The 15,496-nt window shown below is 43.2% G+C and overlaps 1 protein-coding gene across 8 annotated transcripts in view; it reads right to left on the reverse strand.

Moving 5' to 3' along the window:
- Positions 1 to 15,496, reverse strand: part of LOC101739668 (uncharacterized) — a 61,509-nt gene that overhangs the window by 18,796 nt on the left and 27,217 nt on the right. For 3 of the 8 annotated variants that reach the window (XM_062670938.1, XM_062670939.1, XM_062670944.1), the window contains 15 exons: positions 14,456 to 14,583; positions 12,972 to 13,019; positions 11,476 to 11,566; positions 10,402 to 10,546; positions 9,556 to 9,757; positions 8,667 to 8,852; positions 7,806 to 8,007; positions 6,964 to 7,120; positions 6,477 to 6,650; positions 5,915 to 6,049; positions 5,150 to 5,319; positions 4,132 to 4,282; positions 3,407 to 3,573; positions 2,817 to 2,901; positions 645 to 824 (listed from right to left, as the gene is read on the reverse strand). In XM_062670938.1, the coding sequence (XP_062526922.1) occupies positions 645 to 824; positions 2,817 to 2,901; positions 3,407 to 3,573; positions 4,132 to 4,282; positions 5,150 to 5,319; positions 5,915 to 6,049; positions 6,477 to 6,650; positions 6,964 to 7,120; positions 7,806 to 8,007; positions 8,667 to 8,852; positions 9,556 to 9,757; positions 10,402 to 10,546; positions 11,476 to 11,566; positions 12,972 to 13,019; positions 14,456 to 14,583 (2,221 nt within the window). Of the gene's footprint in view, positions 1 to 644; positions 825 to 2,816; positions 2,902 to 3,406; positions 3,574 to 4,131; positions 4,283 to 5,149; positions 5,320 to 5,914; positions 6,050 to 6,476; positions 6,651 to 6,963; positions 7,121 to 7,805; positions 8,008 to 8,666; positions 8,853 to 9,555; positions 9,758 to 10,401; positions 10,547 to 11,475; positions 11,567 to 12,971; positions 13,020 to 14,455; positions 14,623 to 15,496 lie in introns of all 8 variants that reach the window. The other 5 variants (XM_062670936.1, XM_062670943.1, XM_062670937.1 and 2 more) reach the window with 4 other exon arrangements.

The raw sequence follows: 15,496 nt of genomic DNA on the forward strand, positions 1-15,496 counted from the left end.
TAAAAGTTCATTAAAATAATAATAATGATTCAAACTACCTTCATAATTTTCTATTTCTAGAAACCTAACGCAAATATAAGGGTTAATTAATGTGTGTGTATTATAATTTTTATTTTGAAATTTTTGTTACTGACCCGAGCGAAGCCGCAGCGTGCCGCTAGTATATACATATATTTATGAACATAGAGGTAGTTTTTTTTCCTTAATACATTTATCATGTTAAAATTCGCAACCACTGAGAAGAACCGACGAGAAACTGAGTGGCTTGCGCTTGAGGTACGTAAAAACACTGTTAGTCGATCGGGAGGATCCGATATGACGAGTGTTCTCGATCGCGTAAAAGTTAACTCAAATTTGTAGGTAGTTGGAACTGCGTCCCTAGCGGAAAATGTTCCAACTGTATTTTATTTTTTTATTGCTTAGTTGGGTGGACGAGCTCACAGCCGACCTGGTGTTAAGTGGTTACAGGATCCCATAGACATCTGGAACATAAGCCACCTTGAGATATAAGTTCTAAGGTCTCAGTATAGTTAGAATGGCTGCCATATCCTCTCAAGGCTATCCGCTTAGGCAGGAAAATAATATTAAAAAACTCGCACTTAGCACACCGGTCTAACTGTAACGAGTCGGTAAGATGTAGGAACCTTCAATGACGATCTGGCAGGCGACAGCCGGCAGGTCGGTAACGAACTCCGCCAGCATCTTCCGCAGCGCGGAGACCGGCACCTCGGCCACGTTGCCGTGGTCCAGGAACAGAACGCGCGCGGTGCCGCCGCCGGGCCCCAGGATCTGTTCCAGCACCACCGCTCTGTGCCATTCGGAGGCTGCCAAACGAATCACACATTAAAACACACATAACCTGTTAACTAAAGCATTTTGTCAGACTTTCGTGACTCGTAAACAAAATTTACTAAGCCTAAGATATGCCGATGATACAACAATCCTTGCAGCCAGCGAAACCGAGATGGCTGCGATCTTGGAGCGAATAGAGAGAGTGAGCCTTGAATTTGGCCTGCACATAAACCGCTCTAAGACCAAAGTGATGACGGTGGACAGAGCTCAAGTTTTAAGTCCATCAAATGCACTCAAGGATTATGAGAAAGTGGAGGAATTTATATACTTGGGGTCGCTGATCTCTAACAGTGGTAACTGCGAGAAAGAAATCGGACCCCGTATCTGGATGGCTAAAAGTGCCATGAATAGCCTCGATAAAATCTCGAAAGACCGTTATATTCGCCGAGTAACTAAGATGCGTCTGGTTCGTAAGTTGGTCTTGTCTATCTTCCTGTACGGGGTGGAGACTTGGTGTCTCAGGAAAAAGGAACGCAAAAAGATTGAGGCGTTTGAAATGTATTGCTGGAGAAAGCTGCTACGCATTCCTTGGACAGCTATGAGAACCAATGTCTCCATCCTCGAAGAGCTGAAGGTCACCAAGTGCCTGCTGACTATGTGCCAGGAAAGGATCCAGAGTTTCTTTGGGCACATAATGCGATCCTCATTGCACAGCCTGGAGAAACTCACAATTCTCGGACAGATGGAGGGGAAGCGCGCTAGAGAAAGAGCGCCAGCTAGATGGGTTGACCAACTCAAGGAGGTGACTGGAGCCGATTTTTTTTTTTTTTTTTTTTTTATTGCTTAGATGTGTGGACGAGCTCACAGCCCACCTGGTGTTAAGTGGTTACTGGAGCCCATAGACATCTACAACGTAAATGCGCCACCCACCTTGAGATATAAGTTGTAAGGTCTCAGTATAGTTACAACGGCTGCCCCACCCTTCAAACCGAAACGCATTACTGCTTCACGGCAGAAATAGACAGGGCGGTGGTACCTACCCGTGCGGACTCACAACAGGTCCTACCACCAGTAATTACGCAAATTATAATTTTGCGGGTTTCACTTTTATTACACGATGTTATTCCTTCACCGTGGAAGTCAATCGTGAACATTTGTTGAGTACGTATTTCATTAGAAAAATTGGTACCCGCCTGCGGGATTCGAACACCGGTGCATCGCGCTCAACGCGAATGCACCGGACGTCTTATCCGTTAGACCACGACAACTTCAAACCAGATATGGGGAGCGGTACATATGGCGCAGAACGGGACCGAGTGGAGAAGATTGACATACAGTCACGATCCTCAGCATTGCGGGAACGACCAGAAAGAAAGAAACAAAATTAAATTCCATCCAAAATATTTCACGACAGTCAGTTGTCAGCGACCACGTTAACTGTAACATATTTGAAATGTCCGAAATAATGACAGCAAAAAAATCCGAAATTAACACGTTCGCGTTGGCACGTACCACCGGTTTCGCCCGCATTCGATTGTGATATTAGATGGTACGTGACATTAAATATTGTTGAATAATACTTTTAACTATTAAAATTTAAGTATAATTTGCGTAATTACTGGTGGTAGGCAAGACCTCTTGTGAGTCCGCAAGGGTAGGTACCACCGCCCCGCCTATTTTTGCCGTGAAGCAGTAATGCGTTTCGGTTTGAAGGGCGGGGCAGCCGTTGTAACTATACTGAGACCTTAGAACTTATATCTCAAGATAGGTGGCCCATTTAGGTTGTAGATGTCTATAGGGTTCGGTAACCACTTAACACCAGGTGGGCCTTGAGCTCGTCCAACGAAGCAACAAAAAAAATACTGAGCAGAAATTAAATCTTTTCTTTCGCAACTGTACTGCGTCTTGTGGTTTTATTCGACATAACCTTTTTATTGCCTAAACGGACGAACCATATGACCATTATCGCGCGTCTCGCCATAAGCTCTACAACCAGTAACACGTAATTATTGCAATACACTTACAGGGCGGCAGCTGCGCGATGCAGAGCTCCTCGGCCGCGGGCAGGTACGGCTGCCGACCGAATTCGCTCTCGCAGTATTCCCTCATCTGTGAAATAACGTTTGGTGAACACTTTTCAGAATATCAAAGACAAAACTGTGGTGGGTAGTCACACAAGATATTTGTCAGATGCCTGAAGCATGTCTTTTTTTCCTACCTTTTCTAGTAACCTCGAGGAATTATTCTAGATTCACTGAACTAGTAGGTGAGCTCACGGGGCTCAAACCTGACGTCATTGCTAACACTAACCACCAGCACGAGCCATACTTCGCAGAACTACCACCGGATCGGAAACGCGACCTACTGAGAAGATCCGGCGAGAAACTCAGTGGGTTGTGTCTATGGGTTAAAGCGACGGGTTCGACGAGAACTCATCTCATTTAATTTAATTTCACTCCACATTATCATTTTTCATAAAAACAATATAAATTAAAATAAGATATGACCTAAAGGTCTTAGTTACCAGGTCATAAAATCGCTTAGAAAAAAAAAGCCATTACTTAGATTTCCGTCAAGTCAGTCCCTACTAGTTAGCAGAAGGCGTGTGTCGTACCCGCGCAGGGAGCTTCGTCATGACGTATCGCACGTAGTCCGAGTTCGTGGGGCAGCCAGATATGTTCCCAGAGTCGAGGCCAACCTCGTCCAGCACTTGCAGGTCGAAGGGCGCGGCCGGCAGCTCGATGTAGTCCAGAGCGGTGCCGTACATCAGACGTTCTGTTTCTGTGGACCACAAATTCAGTTATGACATCGCGCCTTTAGAATTGAAGTGACTTAAATCACTTGTTCTTAGTTTTATAACGTGCACATCCCTATTTGTTCTACTCGTGGGTTTTGGAGGGGCATGCATGCGGGCGGAGCGGCAGAGATGCCACCGGCCAAAACCACGCTTCTAGAAACGTGTCAGTCGATATAGCACCAACGAACTGTACCTTACATCGATATCATTCAAATTATACACCTTAAACTGGGTTAGTTATAATAATTCGTTTTAAATTGTAATTTTTCAGTTTCGATTCGCTTACTTTAAGCCTTAAAGCGCATCCCTTAAAGCTTAATGTATGCCGCTTGATTTAAGAGACACGGAATTCGTACTTTTTCCTGTTCTAACTAAATTTTAAATTACAGCTAAATTATAAGTAAATGAAAATATCTCAATGTGGGTGGCGCATTTACGTCGTAGATGTCTATGGGCTCCAGTAACCACTTAACACCAGGTGGGCTGTGAGCTCGTCCACCCATGTGAGCAATAAACAAAAAAAAAACGCGCAGATCCGTCACCTATAACATCGACTCCTTTCAACTCGAGTTTCTTCCATTCGGGAGTGCACAGTTCTTCTATTCTCTTATTGACGTTCTCGTTGTTCTTGACCAGGGTGAGGTTGACGAGGGCCGCGCCGCTCTGGGCTGTGTCGCCGCCGCTCGATAGAGTCTGCTCGATCAAATTGAATTATGGATTAGTTTTCGCTGGTAGTCTAAGGGGCTATTCCAACTGCACGGATGGGTAGGTGAGCTCACGGGCTCAACAGACTTTGCTAACATTGGCCCTAGCAAAGTTAGAAAGTTTGTGTAATAACTGGTGGTAAAACGTGTTGGCTTTCAGTTTTGAAGGTGACAGCAGTTGCAATTTTTTTTATTTAACCTACCTAAACTGGTAGCCTTTAGAGGCTATGGCAAAGTAACCGAGTGAGGAGGTGAGCTCACGGGGCTCTACCTTGAGGACGTTGCTAACACTGGCCCTAGCAACAGCAGTGCTTTGCAGAATTAACCACCGGATCGGAAACGTGACAACGCGACCCACTGAGAAGATCCAATGACAAACTCAGTGTACTGTATTTGTGGGTTAATTTGCTTGTCACGACCAGTGTTTTTTATTCCGTACCTATTCTACATAAGTAACCTCGAGGGGTTATATACTAGATCACAGAGCGAGTAGGCGCTCTAACCCGCTTGAGAGGCCTAAAAGCACGAGATCCAGAGAGATCCATCTAGGCGATCTGACAAGACATATTTCGGGCGAGGACGGTTATGCGTTGCCCCATACCTTTGGTCAGATATGACAAAACAAATGAAGCCACCTCTAAACGCCTAGTTAATGTTGGTTGATAATTTTGCGTATCTTTTCAAAAAGTTTCCAAGCTTTAAGTATTTGACCATATACACTTCTCTTCGAGATACTTCCTTCCATATAAGTATTAAACATTTATAAAGAAATATTTATAAGTTCTTTCCAAAATTACTTCCTGTGAGGAAAAATACTGGAAATAGAGATGAATATTTTCCAGTCTCAATACAATACCAAAATCATCTCCTCCTCTTTGATAGTCTCAATGTATTCTAGAGCGCGAGGTGTCAGCTCGCCGACGGTAGTATCCAGTTGCACGTGTGACGTCAGACTGGCTAGTGACGTCACCGACAGGTGCTCGGGGCACGCGTACAGACGATTCAGCTGAGTTATTTCAATGTTGCCTGTCAACAATATTGCAGTTTAAAAAATAATAAAACCTATTTACTTTTTTTTAATGTTAATTATGTTTCGATAAGCAATAAAGCATATTATGTGTTCTGATTAACGTCCGAAGTCCGTTATGAGAGTAAATCGTCTGATTTCCACTGCAGGTCGCTAAATTTGACTACTTCCGTTTCAAAGTCCCGCCTACGGCGCCCTCTATAACGTCTGGAACCGAACCAACAAGCAAAGACAAGCCGCCATATTTGTCATTGTTCGACTCATGATGATGGATGTAGCCCCAGGAAGAAATTATCTGGACTTCGGACGTCTTAAGAAACAATACAAATTTTATTGGAAAATGTAAAATTTATATATTCTCTCGTTCTCTCTCTCTCTCTGTCTCACTCTCTAAAACCACTTGCCAAACAAGGTCATGATGTGCTGTAATTTTTCCAAGCCATTTGGCGTTAAGTTACCACCGCTGACCTTAGAACATAAGGTCAAAAATTCCATTGCATTGTATAGTGATTATCCCACAGTATTTTTTTGTATCTAAGATGACCAATTAAATAGTAAACGTAAAGTAGATTTAAAAAGCAAACAAAAACTCACCGTATTCAATATATTCAAGTAAATATTTATTTTTGTTAACACTAGTACGTTTGCACAATGCTCTGTAGTGCAAATTGTCTGTGTACTTGCTGACTACTGTTTGTCCCTTACTTGGAGGCTCTTTCAAGGGTTCAGCTGAAATAAATAAATTTAGTATAAGACTCGGATGTAGGTCGGATCTGTGTCTGTTTGTGCACGAGAAGAGCTCGGGATCAGTACAGAGCTGCAGAGGACTGTGTCTATAGTAGTGTAGTATAGGACTCTCGGCTGGATGTAGGTCGGATCTGTGTCTGTTTGTGTACGAGAAGAGCTCGGGATCAGTACAGAGCTGCAGAGGACTGTCTATAGTAGTGTAGTATAGGACTCTCGGCTGGATGTAGGTCGGATCTATGTCTGTTTGTGTACGAGAAGAGCTCGGGATCAGTACAGAGCTGCAGAGGACTGTGTCTATAGTAGTGTAGTATAGGACTCTCGGCTGGATGTAGATCGGATCTGTGTCTGTTTGTGCACGAGAAGAGCTCGGGATCAGTACAGAGCTGCAGAGAACGGTTTAATGACTCACCCGTTGTACCGTACAGTAGCACATCTTGTAGTATATTATCGAACGCCTTCTGCGAGCGCGTGTCGGCCGGCCTCACAAACACACGCTGCACGTCGGTCGCATCTACTAATATAACTCTGCTCTTGTTCTTGATCTCCGGACGAGGAACTTCAGGTATTTCAACTGACCGTTGAACTATTTGAGGAAATATTTTTTTATGAGTTATATTAAAAGAGATACAGTCATGGGTTCTTGTTTGAAGCATAGGACATTTATACAATACTATTAGAAAAAACGAATTAAATGTCATTTGTCAATTATTTTTTTATTGCCCTTATAGGGAGGCTTGTATGCAGAGAAGATATGGGCCATTTGATAGTAAGTCGTTACCGTCGCCCATGGACGTCAGCAATGCAGCAGTTAAGTACTCTCCACAAACCTGGCTGGCACTTATGTTGTGATGTACTTCGAAGGCAATAAAAAAACAATGGATAGTCAAGTAGATTACCTGGTACGTTCTTGACCGGTGGAGGATAATCCACCTCGGGAATCCACCTCGTGATCTCCCCTTCGCCGACGTTAGCTTCGGTTTCAACGTTTTCAAGTGTAACTTTGAATCCATTGGGTGTTTTGGACAATAACGAACATTTGAGATTTAACCCCACCTAGAAATATATTAAAGATATATGAGAATTAATTTTCTGTTTATCTCGCTTCCGTTGGCGTGCGGCTGGGGCATAAGCCGCTACCGAGGCTCGTGGACAGCAGGAACGTAAGGGTAAAACGTTGTTATATTTGAACCACAAATAAATCACACTAGAATTGGCATAATAAGCGATAAGACCTTTTGTTGGCACCAATATTACCAAAATTCTTTTATGCTTTAGTGACCCTCTCTGGCAGTAGCCAGGTAATGGTTTTATTGTTACCTACTACATCAGCTCCGGAGAAGGTTTCCCAAGCACGATATCGACGAGTGAAAGGCTCTCTTGTTTAAGCGAAATTTATCTTTGTAATTAAAGGTGCCTTTTATTTGATATTAGCACAGTTGATTGTTTTTAATTGAACCTCAATTAAGTTTGCTCCATTTTTTGTTATGATACTATTTCCAAATGGTAGGTAGGCAGTGTAGGCAGGCAGCAGCTTAGCTCTGGCCCTGGCATTGCTGACGTCCATGAGCGACAGTGACCACTTACTATCAGGTGAGCCGTATGCTCGTCTGCCTACAAAGGCAATAAAAAAAATCTGAAGGTTTAAATGGATCTCCTGTAGTTTCAAAAATATCGCTTAAACCACCTTAAGCCCTTCACCCCTCGATATGATCTATATATTAACAGAAGACATTCTCACTTCGACATCAGCGTTCAAAACGCAACAGAACTCCGGTATCCCGCTGTACTTCGCCGGCAACTTCTTCACTTTGTCGTTCATTCTCAAGTATACGACTTTGCTGCCATCCAGTAGCGCAGCCATCGTCGTGTTCAGCGCCCGCGCCCGGTACCAGCCTCCGTCCTCGGGGCTCAGGTACGAGAAGGTGTCACCCGTTATAATTCTGTTGATCAAAATAATAATATTAATGTTATTATTACATTGTCAGCTCATTGAGTTTCTCGCCGATCTTTTTTTTATTTTTATTGCTGAGATGGGTGGCCGAACTCACAGCCCACCTGGTGTTAGGTGGTTACTGGAGCCCATAGACATCTACAACGTAAATGCGCCACCCACCTATATAAGTTCTAATTATGTTTCAATTAATTATAGTCGAATTTAAGTTTACTGGTAGGACCTCTTGGAGTCTACACGGGTAGATACTACCGCCCTGCCTATTTCTGCCCTGAAGCAGTAATGCGTTTCGGCTTGAAGGGTGGGGCAGCCGTTGTAACTATACTGAGGCCTTAGTACTTATCTCAAGGTGGGTGGTGCATTTACGCTGTACATGTCTATGGGCTCCGGTAACCACTTAACACCAGATGGGCCATGAGCTTGTCCACTCATCTAAGCAATTAAAAAAAACGCGATATTTGACACAACACATATACTCCTTTTTTATTGTCAAACTTTTGTTATTGCTTAGTCTGTGATCAAATTGAGAATAGATTCAACATTATTTGTCTGTAGTGTAGTCTTGGTTAAATCTGTGCTTACAGAAGTTTAATTAATTAAGTTTCAAATAACTATAGGTGAATTTCAATTTAAAACCAAAACACTCACTTGTACTCGTCCGAGTCAGCCTCGCAGTCCAGCACGTAGTCCTCACACAGCTTCTGATAGTCGCTCTCGTACTTCTCGTGCATGGAGAGGCACACGTAGCCGCCCTGCTTGGTGCAGCACTCGCTCGCCTTCAGCTCCACCGAGACCAGCACCACGTCCCCCTCGCTGAGACTGTCTATGAGGCACCTGCGGAACAACTCTAGATATTAGAGCGAGCATAGAGCACAATATATCATTCGTCCTATAAGATGATATTTTACAAGACAGTTCCACTCTTATAACACATTACTTCTACAGCACCATAGCAAGATTTTTGTTTAAAATTACATTATGCATTAAGAACACACAACGTATGGGAATAAACGAAATTTCACTGCTTGCTTTTTATGTATTGATAGTTGAGATGTTTCAGAAAGATTACTCGTGCTTTTTGTACTAACTTCTAGTCTCATATAACGATCTCATGCTGTGTGACATCGGTGTGGTTACCGGAGCCCATAGACCACGAGAACGCCGCAACCACTTACCGACAGACGTGAGGTCAAAGTTTCACTGCATAAAACGTCATTTCGGATCTTTCGCATCTTTCCGATCCACTATCGGTTTTAAGCAAACTAACCCACAGACACAGCCCACTGAATTTCTCGTCGGATCTTCTCCGTGGGTCGCGTTTCCGATCCGTTGATAGATTCTGCGAAGCACGGCCCTTCCTAGGGCCAGTGTTAGCAACACTCCGGTTTGAGCCCTGTAAGCTCACCTGCTAGCAATAGCCTCTGAAAGCTACCTACCAGCTTGGGTGGGTTAAAAAAAAATTACAACTGGTGTGCTCTCGCCTTTAAAACTAGAACCCTATACGCCCCGCCACTAGTTATAAAACAAAGTGTCTAACCTATCCGGTACGAGGGTCCGTCGAGCTGACTCTGTCTGTTCAGTAGGAGATGCCTCGGGCGCCCTGGCCGCCGCCGGCTGCTGCTGCTCTCTCGGCGCCGGCTGGGCATCCACCACCGGATTCGACTTCAGCTGCCGCCTTTGGAACGTAACCGGGTTCATCGGATGATGTTTGTCTTTCGTTACCTCCGCTGGCTTCGAGTCTGTGGATGAAAAACAAGGCACATACTAAGTGATTCCCCTTATTATTAAACACGGTACTCATACAACGTATTTTCATATTACGCGATATCAGTCCCTCATATAACACGGGTATTCCCCCATATTTTTTTCTTTTTTATGAGAAATAATAAGGAGTTATATAAAAATGAGATGAGATAATATGGGATGAAATATAATCTCAGTAAAACGGTGGTCATTCATTTATTGATACGTTTTCAGTGGATTTTTTGAAGGATCCAGAGAAGTTATGTTCAGCAGCTTTGTTTCATTTTCCTACATTTGCGCACTTCCACAGATACTAAACAGTTAATAAACCACCATTATTACACATTTAAACCTAAAGAAACATTAAATAGACAAAACAAATCACACAACTTCACTCCTCGAGTTCCCGCCAAAAAGTCCTAATCTAGTTCCCTGGCGTGACAGCTTACTAGGGTTGACAAAATTTTTGGCTTTGATAATTAATTATATTTTTACGGGGTATTTTGTAACACGTAGTATAAAAGATTAGGCTATATGATATGATACCTTTGCCTTTCCAGTTGGAAAAATCGAACAACTACTCACTACTGTTACACACTACTTTAAGCCCTAATGATGAACCACATGTTAAAGAACTCACTCCTGGCTCCCCGTTCTTCAGTCTCCTCTTCTATCGCTTCTCTGGATGTAGCGGGTCTTCTGGGATCTTGGTTCTTCCCCGGAATGTTTTTATTGGGGCCAGAGTTCGAAGGGCGATGGTAATTTTGCCTGGGTTCTTGAATGTTCTATTAAAAATGGCACAAACATAAGTTAATGGTCAGTAGGGGGAAGCTATGACCGGGAGGGGAAACTACCCTCCGGGATCCCATCAGGGTGAAGGGGAAGTTTTTTTTTTAATTGTCCTTGTAGGCAGACGACCATACGGCCCACTTGATGGTGAGTGGTTACCGTCGCCCATGGACGTCAGCAATGCCAGGGGCAAAACCAAGCTGCTACCTACCGTTAACGACGGGGATCACGACGATTGGGAATCCTAGATTTTTGAGATCTGAGCGGACCGTGATGCCATGAGGTCGGTTTGATCAGACAGCCCCGGAGGGTGCACGTCTAGTTGTCATTGATCTCTCTGCTCGCTCCTGCTACCTCTATCGAGACGTCCTGAGGACCGGACTCGAGTCCCAAACGTACACACACCCAACGCGTTTTTTGGGATTGGTTCTGTTTATTATCATTAACACAGAACTGAAGACCATGGAGCTTCCAATTTATATGTTTATGCTTTCCTCCAGGATGAGTACATATTTATTGTAATATAGCTTGCTTATCTATACATATAAAGAAAATTGGAGTGTCTGTTTGTAATATTGAAATAACCGCTTTTTACTACATGCATATGAATATATATGCGGTACATACACCAAAGTAACATTTTTTACAATTTTTGTCTGTCTGTCTGTTTGCTTCGGCTAATCTCTGGAACGGCTGGATCGATTTTGACGAGACTTTCACTGATAGGTAGCTGATGATATAAGTAGTAACTTAGGCTACTTTTTTTTAGACTAGGTTCGCCCCACGGCGTCACTCGCGGTACGACAGCAACCGCGGATAACATCGCGAGACTCAGCTATTAATAATAAAATTTAATGTTTCCGAAGCGAAGCGAGAGCGGGTCGCTAGTATATATATAATTATATATAAATTATCAAGTTTTTACCTTGGCCTTATTGTCAGTTTCGTCTGCTTCGCCCCGCTGCTGCTTTGTCGGTGGCGAGTGTGAGGAGCGCATCGGCGTCGAATTAGAGAGGCTGCAATTATTATTATTTTCAACCTCATCTGATTGATTGATTTATTTGTTTATTATAATTAGGTGGTAAGTATATGTACAACACAACAGAGAAACTTAATATTTTTAAAACTTATTAAAACAAACAAAACCTACTGCGTAGCCGTGAGACCATTATTATTAGTTATACGGCGTAAGGAGAAAGTGTCGCGAACAGCGAGCAATAGCCTTCAGAGGGTATGTCAGCGTAACCCTAACAAGTAGCGGAGCTCACGGGGCTCAATCCTGACGACATTAACACTGACCCTAGCAAGAGCAGTGCTTCGCTGAATTTTGAAGTCGTCGTGGCCTAAAGGATAAGACGTCCGGTGCATAGGTAGCGATGCACCGGTGTTCGAATCCCGCAGGCGGGTACCAATTTTTCTCAAGAAATACGTACTTAACAACTGTTCACAATTGACTTCCACAGTGAAGGAATAACATAAAGTGTAATAAAAATCAAACCCGAAAAATTATAAATTGTGTAATTACTGGTGGTAATTACACAACAAGGTGGTGGTGGACCTCTTGTGAGTCCGTACGGGTAGGTACCACCGCCCTGTATATTTCTGCCGCCAAGCAGTAATGCGTTTCGGTTTGAAGGGCGGGGCAGCCGTTAAAAGTGAGACCTTACAGCTCATGTCTCTAGGTCATAACTATATCGAGAAAAGCATTTTTTTTTACGTACACACAAAAAAGAAGACAGTACAGAGTAATAGGAAAAGTATGTACAAAGGCACTGCTTATTTCTTTAAGAAATCTCTTCCAGCAGACCTGCGAGAGGATCATGAGAATAATAATTAAAAGTGATGAGTGTGTGTAGAACAGCTAAAATAACAAATACAACATGAGAATTATAGTAATGCACATACACAATTTGGTTTAAGGGACATTTTTGCAACATTACAACAGAGTAATTTACTGTTTAAAATTTGAAAAAAAAGATCATAAGAAAAAACACTTCTTCGGCTATTCGAATGGAATGGAACACAGCTAGGCTATTTGGCGGCAGACTCTAGTTGGAGGGTGGTCACCAACCAGTCGGACTAGGTCCTACCACCGATTGTGTTTTCGGCTCCCGTTTAGCACCACCCAGGGGTTACTACCTGGTGTTAAGTGGTTACTGGAGCCCATAGACATCCACAACGTAAATGCGCCACCTATCTGAGTAAACTTAATTGAAGTTCAATTAAAAACATTGAACTGTTGATGCTGATACCGAATAAGACCTTTAATTACAAAGATAAATGTCGCGTGCTAAGCGAAATGTCGCTTAACCTAAATAGCCTTTCATCCCTCGATATACAACTATATTCAACTACCCACGCAATGGTCGACTGATTAAAACTAATTTGCGGTATGAACATGCCGATCGTGAGACCACTCACCTCTTACTAGACGTGGCTTCAGCTTCGAAGCCTCCAGCAGTTTTCAAACTAAGAAAACGATAAACATGATTACTGCTCAGACATTACACAATATCAAGTTTTAGAGAAATATATACCTAGGATTTACCGGTATTGGGAGGTAGCTGTAAAATTAGCATTTTCAATATGGAGGGTATAATATGTAAATCTATATTATTAGCCTAAGGGGCTATTCCAGCTACGCCGTGGCTAACACTGGCCCTGAGAATCGGTAGGCAACAGGTTGGCTTTGCCCCTGGCATTGCTGAAGTCCACGGGTAACCACTCACCATCAGGTGGGCCGTACGCTCGACTGCCTACTAGAACAATAAAAAAACAAGGAAGAGCATTACTAAATCTACCACTGGATCGTAATCACGATTGGCGAGATAATCAGTGAGTGAAAGCTCTACTTGTGACGTAATAAAGTCGAACGTTTTTTGACACGCAATGTAACACAAACAAGATCAACTGACGGGCAAGTTCGATGACCTCGTGTGACGCAAACGAACTACCTTCACTTACTTTCGGACTCATGAAACACGAGCATCCCTTGTACAATAACTTATATACTGATGGCTAAGCAACTACATTGCAATTAGTTGTTGCAAAGTACGTGTGCGTGTGGTCTTTATTTGTAGTTGTAATCGTAAATACACATTTTCGTTAGGTAGTGTGCGTACCCGACGGAGCGTCACATTAGCACACATATAGCCTACATTAAAGCGTATACAGATTGGTCACTCACACAACTAAGGGCGGCGCACAGTCGTACTTTGCAACAACTATTAAGACGCTTTCAGATTACGCTATAATATAAATAGCATAATAATATAGCTCATAGCACAACAATATCGCACACCATATATTGTTATAGCCACGTTCACACTGTACTGTACTATATATTATTGGCTAAGTATAGGCGGCTATATTATATGGCACTATGGCGTATAGCGTAGTCTGAAAGCAACTTTATAGTGATTTCTGAACTTGTACAAACTTACTTCTGCTGTGAGATGATTATGCGTTTTCGTGTGAACTGAAGATTTCCGTGTACCAGTCATTGGCGGTGGTATGGAGTATTTTAAGCCCACACGATCATGTAGCACCATCCCGCCTATTTCTACCGCTGAGCAGTCAAGAGTTTGACGAGTGAGGCACAATTGAGAGTACGACCTCATCTCTCAAGGTGGGTGGCGATACCGATAGACTAATCCATAAAAATTGTGATGTTTGGACGTGCTCACGACCCGCATGGTGTTGTAGCAACTGGGGTCCATAGACATCTACAAAGTAAATGTCGCCACTCGCCTCGGGACATGAGTGCCGCCCTTCTAAAGCATTACTGCTTCACGGTAAAAACAGGCAGGGTAATGGTATCTACCCGCGCGTCCTATCACCAGTTCTAACGCGATCCGACCAGAGCACACATTACGAGCGGGACATTTCGAAGGCGTAATACTTACGGAGCTAGATAATGGCAGACGGACTTGTGCCTCTCGGTCCAGTCCTTCGTCTGGCACGTCTGCGAGCAGTAGGGCGTGATCGCGCAACGCGAGCAGTACCAGTCGGCGGGCGCGCCGCACTTCACGCACTGGCGGGAAGCGTTCCGTTCTAGTCCTGGTGTTTTTAGCTGTACCAATTCACGTGTGACGTGTATAGTATGATGTGCCTCCACTGATTCATGTGAAGTTTTTTATTAGACACAATAATGCCGCGTCAACTGCAGTCACGTACTGAACGCTTGTTAAGAAAAACGCACACACACAAACCTAAATCTAGAAGTATTAAAAAAATCTCATAGAAAAAGACAAATATTGGTCAAACTATATTGGGTCATGGAGATAGGGTGTCCGTTATTGCTTTTTTAGATATTCCCAAAAACCATGCTTTCTTTTTTATAATCAATGCCCTCGTAACTGTAGATGACACATTACAGGTTTACGTGCCCGTTACGATGTCCTAAGAACAATTTCGAAAGGGACTAGTGTGTTTTAAGGGTTAGCCGATATTACTAGATCAAGCATTAATCACTTGCAGAATATTCCACTTTTAATTAGCAAGCCGACTTTATTATTAGGCCGGATCTTCGCTGGACTGTGGCTTTTTTGGAAGCGAAGTTCGGTATGACACGTTTTCATATCTAATGACGTTTATGTTGAGACAAATTATGGAGAGTAGAGGTAAAAGCACCGTCTTGTTTAAGGGACAAGTTGAAATAGTGTCCAATCGTATACAGCACGTTGTTGTTGTCAGATTCACCGAAATAGCGCTAGTGTAGGAAGTGGAAATGATATGAATATTTTTTTATATTTTTTTAAATTGCCTTTGTAGGCAGACGAGCATACGGCCCACCTGATGGTAAGTGGTCACCGTCGCTCATGGACGTCAGCAATGCCAGGGGCAGAGCCAAGCCGCTGCCTACCATAAAGTACTCTCCGCAAGCCTCGTTTGAAGAGGGACATGTCATAGCGCTCGGAAATATATAGGATTTTTTAACAGAGTGA

The sequence above is a fragment of the Bombyx mori genome, chromosome 11, assembly GCF_030269925.1.
Source record: "Bombyx mori chromosome 11, ASM3026992v2".
Lineage (NCBI taxonomy): Eukaryota > Metazoa > Arthropoda > Insecta > Lepidoptera > Bombycidae > Bombyx > Bombyx mori.